Source organism: Nerophis lumbriciformis, linkage group LG09 (assembly GCF_033978685.3).
Source record: "Nerophis lumbriciformis linkage group LG09, RoL_Nlum_v2.1, whole genome shotgun sequence".
Lineage (NCBI taxonomy): Eukaryota > Metazoa > Chordata > Actinopteri > Syngnathiformes > Syngnathidae > Nerophis > Nerophis lumbriciformis.
In genome coordinates this window covers 17,031,547-17,047,208 of record NC_084556.2, presented here as the reverse complement: position 1 = coordinate 17,047,208, position 15,662 = coordinate 17,031,547, and the positions used below count along the sequence as shown (strand labels likewise).

General features: G+C 38.1%; 1 protein-coding gene across 1 annotated transcript; it reads right to left on the bottom strand.

Moving 5' to 3' along the window:
* Nucleotides 1-771: 771 nt before the first annotated feature.
* Nucleotides 772-13,833, bottom strand: layna (layilin a). Its single transcript, XM_061961600.2, has 8 exons — nucleotides 13,648-13,833; nucleotides 13,517-13,534; nucleotides 10,556-10,859; nucleotides 6,983-7,140; nucleotides 6,869-6,910; nucleotides 4,701-4,760; nucleotides 4,522-4,618; nucleotides 772-1,819 (listed from the first exon to the last, which is right to left on the bottom strand). The coding sequence occupies exons 1-8, from the start codon at nucleotides 13,721-13,723 to the stop codon at nucleotides 1,111-1,113; spliced, it is 1,464 nt and encodes a 487-aa protein (XP_061817584.1). The 5' UTR covers nucleotides 13,724-13,833; the 3' UTR covers nucleotides 772-1,110.
* Between the last annotated feature and the right edge of the window lie 1,829 nt (nucleotides 13,834-15,662).

Sequence of the window (15,662 nt, the reverse complement as noted above, 5' to 3'; positions counted from 1 at the left end):
CCCTCCACATCATTTTATATGGCCCGCAAAAGCCTGGAAATAATGTGTCAATAAAATACCTTATATTTTCTTTCTTTACTTTCTTATTTTCTTACTAAAGGTATTAAGGGTTTTTTTTTCTAGTTTGACAGGGAAAAAATAGTGTCCAATGTTGCAACAAATATTATATTATCAAACTTTTTTGCTCAAAATCCAAATAAATACTTAAATATCTGCTCAGCTCATGATTTCGAAGCAAGTCATCCATCAAATTGTACACTATAAAAATGACCAATGGATTTTACTGTAAAATGTAAGGAGTTTTTTTTACAGCATATTACTGTAAGTTGAAAAAAACGACCAATGTTTGTTTTTTTTAACAGTAAAATTATGTCGACTGAGCTGTCAGTTTTTTGCTGTTTTTTTTATACTGTGAAATCCACGGTTGATGATTTTATGGTACCACATTTCATAATGGTAAAAAACTGGGAGCTGATTTGCCAAAATAAAATTAAACAGCAGTACTGTATTTATATTTATAATTGTATTTATTAATTTATTACTATGTATATATATATATATATATATACATATATATATATATATATATATATATATGTTATAAAAAATAATAATGAAAAAAAAAAAACACCATATATTTTAGCGTAAAAGTAAAAAAAGTCTGGCAACTAAGCTGCCAGTTTTTTTCTGTAAAAAAACTGTGGTAAAATCCACAGATTTGTTTTACTCTTCACGTAAAATAATGTAAAATATTTAAATTCATAGGCAAATTAATTTATTATTTACTGTTACAAACGGCCCCCTGATGGCAGCCATGACTGCGGTGTGGCCCTCGATGAAAACAAGTTTGACACCCCTGATGTACAGTATTCACAAAGCTGTTGCAAGGCTGGATAGTAAAATAAAGTTTGTCTGGGGTCGTCCATTGTCTCCAGCTCTTGCATTGGATTTGATTTGATTATGCAGGTGTATCCAATGTTTTTGCCAGCAAGTGACTATGGCTTACATTGACTAAAGAAGGTGGCCAATCGGTTTGATCCATTTCTGAAATTTTTTGCAACTTTCATGCAGTGTCTTAACATCCTATAATCAGACCCACGAACACACACATCAGTACTTTTCACTGTCCAGCCAGTGTTGTTCATTGAAGTATCTCCTTCCTCCATCAAAATTCAGAGCACTTCTGTAGCTATCCAGAGTAGCCTGGTAGGATTTTCTGCTTCCATAGCTTCCCAAGATGCTTTGGTAAGAATCCATCTTGCCATCGGTGGTGTACGTCTGATACAGGTCAGCCTTCACCGTGTGATCCACAGGCTTCACTTTGAAGTCATAGAGGTCAGTCTTGGCTGTCATGTTGTCTTCGTACAGTTCGTGGTCTCCGTAGGCCCTGCTGCAGCCAAAATGCTCACTCTTGGTTGTTCGGCGGCCGAGACTCCTGTCGTAAAATTGGCTGGGATGAGCCAGACTCCCGTCAGTCAGGTCCCTCTTCGCCGGTCGGCCCAAGCTGCTGTTGTAGAGGTCGCGGGTACTCCGGCGGCCCAAGCTGAGGTCATTGATGTCAAAGTTGAGGAAGCAGCTCTCAGTGCTGGCGAGAGTCACAAAGCCGCTTTCGGTGTCGCGACCTCCCAGGTTGTCGTAATCCCCGGTGGGGGTGTCGGGCGAGGAGCTAAGGAAGGATGTATTTTTGGTGTGCGGGCGCCCCGACACCAAGTCGTCATCCTTCTGACAGCGGATCACGTTGTAGACGTCTGTCGGAGTCGGGCTGGGTCGGAGGCCCGTATCTGGCTGGGGTACTTCCGATTTTTTCTCCTTTCTTCGTCTGTCAAAAGAAAACATTCTTTAACTAGACCAAACGTTACACTGTAGAACAGGGATCCTCAGTTACACTTGTCCAAGGGCAGGATTTTTTCTTAGAAAACACGGTAAGGGCCAGTATTGTTAAAAAAATTTTTTTTTATAAATTAGGGCTGTCAAAAATAATGAGTTAACTCGTGTATTTAATCACAAAAAATGATCACATTAATCATATATATATATATATACACAGATTAATAACGCTGTTTATTTTGACTATACATGCTCCTTTCCCCAAACCGCGGATGGTTACCTGAAAGGTGGCACAGGTTGGTACATGGTCAGTGTTCAGGTCAATGCGTACTGTTCCACACCAAATTTTATCCCAAAATACAACCTGACTAGACTTTAGATAAAACTTTTACCAAGTTGTGAGAAAATAAATAATGTGCATTCAAGTAAACATTTTTCTAAATGTTCCTGTATGACATTTTGTCAATGAAATTGCATTTGTGTCCATATATTGGGGTCTTTTTTAAGTTAATTTAAAATAATGCATGCGAGTAATCATGATTAATCCAAATTCAAAAGTGTAAAAAAAAACATTTGACAGCACTAATATGAACTTAATATAAATGTAATAATACACATCAACATACTATTTTAATAAACATGTACTTAGTCACCCTGACTTGCATTTGAACCCATGCTCCTTTTTATGAAGGAGCAAGCACGTTAACATTGAACTATCGAGACACTCTCATTGGGTATTTACCATTAATGTCCAATTTTTCATAAAGGCCCTAGATGAATGAGAACCTTCACGGACATACGTAAATGTGAATGGTTTTATTATTGGGGGGGTTTGGCGGGCCGATGTTCTGGCAAAAGGTGGATTTGCACCCCAACCATATACGCCTATCTATGAATCCAAGGAATGCATTATTGATATTGAGCATTTAAGGAATATTCAAATGCATATTACACTTAATAATAATAAATCTCCGCGGTTCAATTCCAATTTTCGGGGAGGCGATTCGATTCAACACGATTCTCGATTCAAACCGATTCATGCAATACATTATTTCGTATAAAAATTAGAATAAAATCTTTTCAAAACAGGTCACTGATTCCAAAAGACGTATGGTGTGTATACGCACAGTGAGTAAGCTACAGATGGCCAAAAAAACTGTCTTAAAAACCCCCCAAAAAAGGACTATATATATAGACAGTGTATACAGTGCATACACTATATATACACTGTATACATTCTGTATGTAAATATATACATACATTAAATAGATATACACATGTTTTAATAGATTTTTTGATACTTTGAATTTATTTAGAATCGTAATAAATAAGAATCACGATTGGGATGTAAATCTATTTTTTTTCAACACCCCTACTAAAAACACTATATTTGTGTATTTTTTGCTGGGAAACCAAAAGCGCTCCCAGTATGCTTTGCTCTAGAGATGTCCGATAATATCGGCCTGCCGATATTATCGGCCGATAAATGCGTTAAAATGTAATATCGAAATTATTGGTATCGGTTTTTTATTATCGGTATTGTTTTTTTTTTTGTTTTGTTTTTATTAAATCAACATAAAAAACACAAGATACACTTACAATTAGTGCATCAACCCAAAAAACCTCCGTCCCCCATTCATTCATTCATTCACTCATTCACACAAAAGGATTATTTCTTTCTGTTATTAATATTCTGGTTCCTACATTATATATCAATATATATCAATACAGTCTGCAAGGGATACAGTCCGTTGGTCCACTAATAGTACTAACCTTTAACAGTTAATTTGACTAATTTTCATTAATTACTAGTTTCTATGTAACTGTTTTTATATTGTTTTACTTTCTTTTTTATTCAAGAAAATGTTTTTAATTTATTTATCTTATTTATTTATTTTTTTATTTTTTTAAAGTACCTTATCTTCACCATACCTGGTTGTCCAAATTAGGCATAATAATGTGTTAATTCCACGACTGTATATATCGGTTGATATCGGTATCGGTAATTAAAGAGTTGGACAATATCGGAATATCGGATATCGGTAAAAAGCCATTATCGGACATCCCTACTTTGCTCCAGTTGATTTTTTGTCATCTTCACATGAAACCATAACGTAATAAGTCCTACATTGTGTAATAGTTTGTAGTGTGAAACATGTATATTAAATGACCAAGTACAAAAATATAGCGCTATTTAGTGTAACAAAGATTGAATCAATGCACAATCACATATTTTGTATTCATACACATGCACAGATGCACGTTTTAGAACACCCTTTTGAAGACCCCTGCTGTAGAATTTTACTACTGCCCAGTTACTATGGAAACCAGAAAACGGTCACTGTGCTGCTTTCTTGTTTACATACAAGAACAGGCTTGTGGAAGATTAATTGTGAATTCTGACTACATTGAAAAAATTTACTTTAGCATAATTCTTTAAATCAATACAGAATTTGACTGAGAGTAAATATGGTGACGATAACGACAATGCCAGTCAGGATATCAACAGACATCAGTTAAGCACACCGCCTTAGTTTTCCCTCAGAGGAACGCGGATCATCTGCTCAGTGATCGATGCTTGTACCGTATTGATGTCTGAGTTAAGGATGATGACTCTGCGTGCTCCGCCTGAGAGCAGTCCACTATAGAAGATTCCGATCATTACTTGACGGGTCAAAGCAATCCGATGCTCACCGCGTGACCAGCATTTTGAAGCAGCAGACCCCCGTCACTGTCAGCAGCAGCAGTATGAGCGGGATGGTGGGGATGATGATGTACACCACATTGAGGGCTAAGAGAGAGGCAGACGTTACATGGCATGATTAGCATTTAGATGTTAAAATAGTAGACTATAGACCCATCCGTTAGGTTACCTGTGCTTCTCTTTGCATTATGATCACTTGGATTCCACGGCACAGATGAGGGGAAGATGTCTGTAATGAAAGGCATTCATGATAAAAATACATGCAAGTCACCATTAGTAAATGCTCCAATTAACACCTCTATTCAATCAAGTGTCGAGTCCCCAAAAGTCTACAAAAGTTAAGGTACAATAGGTTATACATTTAAAGTATACATGTCAAACTCAAGGCCCGGGGGCCAGATGTGGCCCGCCAAAAGCTGGGCTTGATAAAATACTTTCTGTCTAAATGTATTGGTTCTTTTAAAGCTCCAACTCGCCGAGTCTAAATGAAAGAAAGCAAATGTGAGCAAAACCTAAACGAATCAAGTTTTGACCATCAATCATAAATGAAGCTTTCAGTACATAAACAACGTTGAGATCTATAAATAATCTGATAAAGACAGGGGAAAACAAGAATACCCGTAAACGGCACGTGCAACAACAACAACAAAACAGCAAACCTGGCTGTAGACGCGATGTTAAATCAGGAAATGCAACCTTGCCCCAGCAAAAACAATGCATATTTATCTGAGAGTCTTGACACCAATTTCCTCGACGCAGCCACACACAAATGAGTTGTAGACCTCCATGCTTTTCCAAGTTTTCATTAGTTTGGCCGTGTAGAATGATATCTAGAGCACCAGATAGTTCGACATGTCTAGGGACGCGACCGACGGTTAAGCCTTGAAATCACTCGACAAATCTTATTCTTATAACGTATGGAGATAGACTCCATTGCATAGTTTGCATTCTTTGCTCGTATCTGCTTTTATCTGGATAGTTCGAACTGTGTTTGCTGCACAGTAGCCCACCACCTCGTTCACTTCCGTTCAAAATTCACATGTCCGAATACAACCTATTTATAAAACAATCTCGCCTTGTTCCAAACTTGCCCCAAACGAGGTGTTCGGAATTTTGAGACTTACGTGACATATTTTACGCCAGCGGATATCTCCATATATGGTAGAGGTTTACCCGAAGAGCTTTGCACAAGTTTGCTAATTTGTAATTATAGTCACTAAGTTCCTTATTTTTGTCCATCCTTTTGCTTTGGGGCAGACTGGCTCGTACATGCACATGCGTGCTAAAACCAATTTCCAACAAAAAGTAGCGTATAGTTCGAACTTATATCTGTCAGTAGACTCGCTATGGAAGTTGAAGGGGGCTTGGCCTGGAGGAAGCCCACAAAACAACGCATCATGAAGAGACTATCAAAAAGTGGATTAAAGATGGTCTGTAAAATCATAATTAAAATTTGGACCAAAGCACCCCAATTACATGTTATGTAAACCACAAGGAAGTGCTCTAAATGTAGGGGAAAACAATCTAATATGATCCCTTTAGGGTTACAAGGATCACTTATAACAGGGGTGTCAAACGTAAGGATCAGGTTTTATCCGGCCTGCGGGATGAGTTTGCTAAGTATAGAAATGAGCCGAAATTTTTGAATGAAAGAAACTGCTGTTCTAAATGTGTCCACTAGATGTCGCAATAGCAATTCTTTGTATCTATATAGATTATGCTACATATGTAAAAAAAAAAAAAGAAATCATATGATGTTAGTGCATCAGTCAAGGAAAATGAGCAAACTACATAGATAACATTATATTATTTTTTATCTTAATAGATTGAAAATTAACATCAATGAGTTGACTGATGAACATTATCACATTTATTCAGAAAGTATACATAACGACAAATAAAGGTAGAATACTATTAACCGCAACATGTAAGTGTAAAAAACCCCCAGCATTTTTAGAATGTTCTTGTTCTATTTTTTAACAAAGAAAACAATCTGAAGTTGTCTTTATTTTTAAGTTATCGTGCCGTGATTTTACCAGTCTGTCCCACTTGGGAGGCCCCACATCTAAAATGAGTTTGACACCCCTGACTTAAAACATTGATAACAAATTCATAAAATCCCAAGTTGATTCAACGTTATTGAAACCCTAACCCTAACCCTAACCCTAAAATTCAGACATTTTAGGCCATAAAAATCACAACAACAAAAAAAATCCTGGAGGGACTGATGAAGGTTTAAAAAAAAACTTGCATAATGAGTAGTGATATTTTGGAAATAACACTCCATCTATTTTGTACTGGCATCTTCAGTAAATAAGATGAAATTAGAGCACTTACCTGCATGTGTGGAGTTAGGGGGTGAAGGGACAGCGGACTTCTCTGGCAAGATTAAAACAGTCAACAAGGAAGCACATTGAAATAATTGGAATGTTGGCGCCTGTGAGGTTGTACCTGCGATGTATTTGCAGATAAAGTTGTGCTTAGTTTCGCAGTTGTCGTCATTCCACTGGAACATGTAGAGTCCTCCCATCCCGGGCGGTGCAGACGGCTGGTGATACATCACCACGCACACCTCATAGCCGCATGATGGCTCATCCCAGTGCCAGTTCCTGCACACATGGAGCCACAGTCATTTATCTCAATGCTGCCTCCACTAAACATACGCGCCCGTTTATTGAGCTCGCTTAAAAAAAAAAAACAATGTGGCCCTGTAATAAATCTTTCTCTCGCGAGGATTCTAATGTTCACTTTTACTGTAATTGTTTAAGAGAGAGAGGTATCGATCTGTTTCAATAGGCATTTTGGAGGCTAGGCCTTTTACAGTAAGTAGCACCGTGTCATAATAACTTATAGTGAGAAGTCTGTATAAAAGTAGGTTTTGCAATTCCCTGAGGCCCTGGAAAAATAAGTTAATTGAGGACTGTAATGTCATTGAATACATCACAACATATCATAGCTAACTACAGAGAGGGCAATAATATTTATAGAATATTTTGTCCAGGCCATAGTTTCTTCTCACAATTTTGCTTGTGGAAAAGGCAAAATATTATGGAATTATGCATTATAAATAGGGCTGTCAAAAATAAAGAGTGAATAATCACAATAAACTAACACATTCATCATGTTTAGATACAGATAAATCAATCAATCAATCAATGTTTATTTATATAGCCCTAAATCACAAGTGTCTCAAAGGGCTGCACAAGCCACAACGACATCCTCGGTACAGAGCCCACATAAGGGCAAGGAAAAACTCACCTGGCTCCTTTACCTTAACCGCGAATGGTTGCCTGAAAGGTGTGTGTTATTCGGTCAGTGATCAGGGCAATTCATACGTCAGTGCAAAGATGAGTGAGGAGACTTCCAAATATAACCTGATTGGACTTTAGATAAAAGTGTTACCAACATTTTCAGCAAATAGAAAGGGTACATTCAAGTAACACATTTAGAAAATGTTTCTGTATGACATTCTGCAATGGCACAATTGCCTCCCTACTTGGCACTCGGCATCAAGGGTCGGAATTGGGGCTTAAATCACCAAATGTTTCCCGAGCGCGGCCACCGCTGCTGCTCACTGCTCCCTTCACCTCCCAGGGGGTGAACATGGGGATGGGTCAAATGCAGGGGATAACTTCACCACACCTAGTGTGTGTGTGACTATAGTTGGGATTTTAAATTAACTTTAAATATCGGGTCTTTTAGTTAGTTTAAATTTTGCAAGTGATTAATAACCTGTAATCAATCAGGATTAATCCAAATTCAAAAGTGTTAAACTGATTTAAAAAAGGTATCATTTGACAGCACTACTTGCAAGCATCATATTTCCCGAAATTGTGGCCTCTGCTCCTCTGCTTGAATGAACTAACGCCATGCCCCAAATAGATTCCTCTTGTTTCCCCTCAAAACAGAAATACATTCAATATTGTTGAACTTTAAAATAAGAATAAAAATGTGTTCCCCTAGTACAGGGGTCGGCAACCCGCGGCTCTCGAGCCGCATGCGGCTCTTTAGCACTCCCCTAGTGGCTCTCTGGAGCTTTTTCAAAAATGTATGAAAAATGGAAAAAGATGAGGGGAAAAAAATATATTTTTTGTTTTAATATGGTTTCTGTAGGAGGACAAACATGACACAAACCTCCCTAATTGTTAGAAAGCACACTGTTTATATTAAACATGCTTCACTGATTCGAGTATTTGGGGAGCGCCGTTTTGTCCTACTAATTTTGGCGGTCCTTGAACTCACCATAGTTTGTTTAACTAAGTTTTGTATAACTTTCTCCGACTTTCTAGGACGTGTTTTATGCCACTTCATTTTGTCCACCAAACTTTTAACGTTGTGCATGAATGCACAAAGATGAGTTTTGTTGATGTTATTGACTTGTGTGGAGTGCTAATGAGACATATTTGGTCACTGCATGACTGCAAGCTAATCGATGCTAACATGCTATTTAGGCTAGCTATATGTACATATTGCATCATTATGCCTCATCTGTAGGTATATTTGAGGTCATTTAGTTTCCTTTAAGTCATCTCAATTCAATGTATATCTCATGACACACTATCTGTATGTAATATGGCTTTTAATTTGTTGCGGCTCCAGACAGATTTGTTTTTGTATTTTTGGTCCAATATGGCTCTTCAACATTTTGGGTTGCCGACCCCTGCCCTAGTAGATGCCCTGCCTCTTATATGACTGCTGGGGTTTCATCTATAAAGCTTGCGTACGCACAAAACCGTGCCGAAAAGTTGCTTGCGATGTTTTCACACAATATGTGTGATTTATAAAAAGTTACAGTTTTCCACATGCAGTTTTATGGATGAGACCCCTGGTACTCTGCAGAAATACTGTTTATATTAGAGTGGGAATGGTTGTTTGGTTTGGGTCATTTATGAAATGCTGTGCTGTGTAAATATCAATGTGCTGTTCATGATCATTATTCGGAATTATTGATGTTGTCCACTAGACACCTACAAGGTGGCAGGAATTATAACATCAGACATTTAAAATTAAGATGAAGGCATTCTGCAGGTCAGATTCTTAAACAAACTTGTGATGTCTTGCGTGTCAAAATGAGGACGCTGGCGGGCCGCATTTGGTAGTTTGGATACCCCTTGTTTTTATTATGTCATGAGCTTCCTTGGAAAAGATGGGTCTAGAGATTTATACATGCAAACATGGACCTAATTTGGGGGGGTAGGGGGGGGGGGTAGGAGGATATGTCTATTGCATTTAAAAAAAAAAACATTTTTGCGCACTTTTTAGCGTCCTAAAATAATGTTAAGCTATTGAATGGAGATAAGTCAAACACTAGTACCAGGCGGAAAACGTCCCTTTAACCTCCCAAAAGCGAATTGATTGGCTTTCTAGGTAACTTGCGCAAAGGGAAAAATATGTAATGTAAGTAACTCCTGGTAGCGCGATGGCTAAGGTATCAGTCTTTTGTTCCAGCGAACATGGTGAGGTTCCCAGCCAGGGTACCGGTATATAAAGTAAACGTTAAATTAAATCATAATAAAATCTTGAAAAACTAAAGTAAAGTTATTCATTTCAATCTGTTAGTTTTGTTATTTCGTTAAAAAAATAAATACAAATAATATGACATGCATTTAATCCCTTCAAACCACGCCCCCTTCCAGCAACGGCCCCTGCACTCAAGCCAATTGCGTACCCTCCTACTTCTGAAATCCCAATTTCGTTTCTGGGTGGCGCCATTCAACTTTTCCCTAAGCAAGTCAGAGCTTTTTTTCTTGCGACACTTGGAGTGGGAATCCAAAGCAAAGGAGTTCTGATGCTAATTTTAAGAACATTTAACAAAGCCCTTGTCCGCTTTTGGGGACCAAACTACTGCAGTTGTTATTAGTATTAAATTAGACTATTTCAACTTTTTCTTGAATGATTGTATTTTTCTGGGCCAATAAAAGACCAGCTGTGGGTCATAAATGACTCTACTGTATATCCTCGTGATATTCGGTGTGCCTTCTAGAAGCTATTGTCTATTTGTGACGTCATCCCACCACCACCCACCTAAAAGTGGACTTGCTGCCATCCAGCCAGCGGTATTGCGATGAGCATTCACTGCTGCTGCTGCTGTCCTCGTCTCCATGGTTACGCTTCAGCCCGATCCAGAAGTCGCCATCGGTCGGCCGCAACTCCGTGATGAGCTGCTCGATGATCTTCTGCTCGGACGCCGACTCCACGCTCAGCAGCTGCCCGCCGTCCCGGCGACACGTAAGCTCAGCCTCCCCGAAGTTCAATCTCCGCCGCACCTCGGAGAAATAGGCCAGCTTGTAACACGGCCTGCCTTTGCCCGCCTTGCACACACGCTGACCTGCGCACAGGTGCACAATTGATCTCTGGGTGTATGATGAAGCTCACTGTAAACTAGTACATATTTCCAAATGAAAAAATATGTCAGCTTCCCAAAAATGCCTGTACATATATTTGTGTCCACAGTCTAGTGTTCATGTTAGAACGACACATAAGCCTGCAGCTAGGTGGCAGCAGTGATCCATCTGATCAACAGTTCTACTCAGAAGAAGTAGGAAGTACACATGACCAGTAGAAAGGTAAAAGACGCAAAGAGATTGATAAGTTTGTGACAGGAATGAAAGGAAAAGAGGAGCCTTCGTCAGCGGCACATATAAAGAAAGTAACTCGTACAGATAAAGTAATACATGTAACAAGTTCTCAATAGTAATCAAATTTAGGGGGGGTTCGTTTAAAAATAATCTGTCCCCCCTCAGGGGAAAAATATTGATCATAGTTTTTTCACACTTTAAACTTGTCAGTCTTTGAAAACTTATTTACCCTCATTTTGTTAGCCCTTTAAAGATCAGTATGCTGTAATGCTCCATTATTTTTGTCATAGCCATCCATTTATCCATTTTGTACCGCTTGTCCCTGTCGGGGTTGCGGGGGTGCTGGAGTCTATCCCAGCTGCATTCGGGCGGAAGGCGAGGTACACCCTGGACAAGTCGCCACCTCATCGCAGGGCCAACACGGATAGACAACATTCACACTCACATTCACACACTAGGAGTAAAAAAAAAAAAAAAAAAAAAATATATATATATATATATATATATATATATATATATATATATATATATATATATATATTTATATATATTATGCAGACACTTATTATTACTTTTTTTAAACAAACAGTCCAACATTAATAACAACACATACTTAATATTTCAGAAAACAGTTAAAAAAAATGCTGCATGCTTTGAATGTATATATATATATATATATATATATATATATATATATATATATATATATATTTGTGTGTGTGTGTGTGTGTGTGTGTGTGCTGACCCCCCCGCAACCCCAAAAGGGACAAGCGGTAGGAAATGGATGGATGGCTGTATATATACTGTATATATACATGGGTATTTGAAAACCAATAGTTGAATTGAGGGCAGCACAGTGGAAGAGGGGTTAGTGCATCTGCCTCACAATACGAAGGTCCTGAGTAGTCCTGGGTTCAATCCCGGGCTCGGGATCTTTCTGTGTGGAGTTTGCATGTTCTCCCCGTGACTGCGTGGGTTCCCTCTGGGTACTCCGGCTTCCTCCCACCTCCAAAGACATGCACCTGGGGATAGGTTGATTGGCAACACTAAATTGGCCCTAGTGTGTGAATGTGAGTGTGAGTGTTGTCTGTCTATCTGTGTTGGCCCTGCGATGAGGTGGCAACTTGTCCAGGGTGTACACCGCCTTCCGCCCGATTGTAGCTGAGATAGGCTCCAGCGCCCCCCGTGACCCCAAAGGGAATAAGCGGTAGAAAATGGATGGATGGATAGTTTAATTGAAATCTTCACATAAATTACTGCATTGTTTAATGTTAAATCAAAAAATAATACTATGAGCAAATATCAAATAAATAGATCTCATCAAGTTTTCGATTGTTATTCAATTCGGGGGGCTCGCAGCAATTTCTGTCCCCTGGGATACTTGAGAAGCACTGTACTAATAGTTGTTTTTAAACGTGTCAATCCAAAAAATATTAAATGTTTTTTTTGGCCCAGTATGTTTACATTGCTCCACTGTTTTTTGTCATTGAAAAAAAAATAAAATAAAATAAAATATATATATATATATATATATATATATATATATATATATGTGTGTGTATTATGCACGGTGCAGACACTTATTACTTTTTAACATACAGTCCATATCTAAAATTAAGAGCGACACATACTTAGAATTTCAGTCAGAAAACAGTAAAGCAAATTATGCATGCTTTGAATGGGCAAATGTAGCACCATATACTGGACATATATTTACATCATCCATCACCACATGGCACTTCAAATGTGGCTTCACCATTTTATAATTTTTTCAAGCAGATTCTACAATATTTTTGCCCTAAATTAACAATTTTTTAAACATAACAATGGCTAAATGAGCTAAAAACATCAGTGCTACAGTAGTATTGGCAACGAGATGAGACCAAACCAGTCAGATCACACTGTTCAGTATGGTGGCCACTGATTGGCTCAGCTTCGGACAACGAATCTTGGATTAAAAGAGTGTAGAGGTGACTAAAGAGAGTTTTATTTCATGTCTGAAGGGTTTTTCTCAATGTTGACAAATGTATTTAGAAGGTAGTTTTCATGCTCTATCAATGAAAATAGTTGTTTTATAATTAATGATTCCTATTTTATGGAAACGTATATATTGCGATAATCGAAGAATTACTGTAAATAAAACATTTCACTAGTGCATTAGTTTATGTAAATTTTGACAAGGTTAATGAACAAATGATTTGAAAAGAAATCTGAAAAATATACTCTGGTAAATTGGACCTAATATTTTCAACACAACGTAAAATCACCTGCAAGTTAAAAACTGAATGGCACAAAATGTCCCTAAGGGCTTTAATAACATTCGGACAGAGTCAAACCAAACTCTGTATATTTAAAAATCAATATGACATTATAATACCGGTGTATAACAGCACATATTCACACTTACCTTTAGCTTCAAATACATCTGCTTTAGGTGTGTGAGCCCGGCAGCCAAGAAAAAGTCCCAAAAAGAGATCCACAATCAGTTGTAGTAGAAGCGGGTGTAGTTTTTGAAGGTGTGTGTGTGTTGAGGCTTACCTGTCATGAGGCTGGTGGCTGCTGTTGGATGAAAACATAAAAACAGGAGCTGACAAAAGATGGCAAGGTGGTCCATCACTGTCAGGTGAGTGACTTTTACTAGAGTTTTAGTTGTTCATGTCACCTCCAGTGAAAGTTGATGAAAATGTATTTCAAATGATGGAATAAAAAGCTGCTTCTTGTGTGTGTTGCACGCTGAAAAAAATGTGTGTGTGTGTGTGTGTGTGTGAGAGAGAGAGATGGAAGGAGGAGCAAGAAGAAAAGAAGGTGGGGAATGGGCCATGTGTTTAGGAGGGGGCCTGTAATCTGTTAAGAGCAAGTCTTTAATGATCGGCAGAAGAGGCGGCATTGATCGCAGAGACATCTAATCACGCAAGTGCTTCTCATTGTAAACGCTGACACCGGGCAGATTTCCCCCCCGCCTGTATGACAGGCGCTTTAGAGGATTATCATTATAAAGGTGTTACATGAAAATGATCTGCTGTAACTTAATCAGGATTTGTTTTTTCAGGTAGTGTTCTTCCCCTAATGTGTTTTAGTCCTTATTGTCACACAGTTCGGACAGTTAGTTAAGTTTTCTGTTTGAACATGCTTTGCATGAGTGCTGCCGGCGCAAGGAAGCTGCGGTTCAGTGAAGGGGAACATGATTCCCATGGGAAACATGGCTAAATGTCAGTTTCATATTTTGATAACATTAAAGCCTACATTTTCAGGGTTCAGTTCAGTTCAGTTCAGTTTCAGTTTATTTCGAACATGCATACGATACAATGTAATGCATCACACAATTCCAGTTGTTTCATTACAGCACATCAGAAGAAAAGGAGTAGGAAGAAGCAGAGCTTATTTAATCCTACCCCTTTTCATACCATAGCAATTTTATCCAATGTCCTTGTTCTCTGTAACAGAATAGTGAACAACTAAATAATAAATAAATAATATATCATAGTAAGCAAAGAAATATCAAATACATAAATAATCTTTGTCTCAATAAAAAAAAAAAAGAGGAAAAAAAGGGTCCAAGATGTTCATCATAATTGTTGTTCTGTATACTTTGTGAACATGTGTAGTTTCAACTTAAACTGCATCATATTGTTGCTTTGTTTGATTTCTTTGGTTAATCCGTTCCATAATTTAATTCCACATACTGATATGCTAAAGGTTTTAAGTGTTGTACGAGCATACAAATGTTTTAAATTAGATTTTCCTTTAAGGTTATATTTCTCCACTTTTGTTGAGAAGAATTGTTGTACATTCTTGGGTAGCCGGTTATAGTTTGCTTTATACATAATTTTAGCTGTTTGAATATTCACCAAATAGTTGAATTTCAATAATTGTGATTTAATAAATAATAAGGATCTCAATGGGGTTTGGACAAAAACAACAATAAAAATTGTAATATAGTGACAAATTAATTCCTAATTTAAGTGTGTATTATGACCTTTTGTTAAATGCTGGGTTTTTTATACAACTCCTGTATTGATTGTTACAGCCTTACATTTTCTTCATATCATTTTAATGTGATATTTCTCTTTATTGAAAAACATTTAAATGTTCTAGCTTTGAATTCAGCCACATGTAATAGGGGTCCGACCCGTAATTATCAGAATCAGTTTAATAAGCACGGTGAAACAGGGGTTAGTGCATGTGCCTCACAATACGAAGGTCCTGAGTAGTCCTGAGTTCAATCCCGGGCTCGGGATATTTCTGTGTGGAGTTTGCATGTTCTCCCCGTGACTGCGTGGGTTCCCTCCGGGTACTACGGCTTCTTTACACCGCCAAAAACATGCACCTGGGGATAGGTTAATTGGCAACACTAAATTGGCCCTATGTGTGAATGTGAGTGTGAATGTTGTCTGTCTATCTGTGTTGGCCCTGCAATGAGGTGGCGACTTGTCCAGGGTGTACCCCGCCTTCCGCCCGAATGCAGCTGAGATAGGCTCCAGCACCCCCCGCCACCCCAAAAAGGGACAAGCGGTAGAAAATGAATGGTTGGAGTTTAATAATTATATTGTTTG

Excerpts from the sequence above, each read along its gene's own strand:
- layna (XM_061961600.2), bottom strand. The coding sequence starts at position 13,723 with ATGGACCACCTTGCCATCTTTTGTCAGCTCCTGTTTTTATGTTTTCAT. Across the intron at positions 6,911-6,982 it reads TATCTGCAAATACATCGCAG|AGAAGTCCGCTGTCCCTTCA; the intron begins GTACAACCTCAC and ends TAATCTTGCCAG. Across the intron at positions 4,619-4,700 it reads TAATGCAAAGAGAAGCACAG|CCCTCAATGTGGTGTACATC; the intron begins GTAACCTAACGG and ends CCTCTCTCTTAG.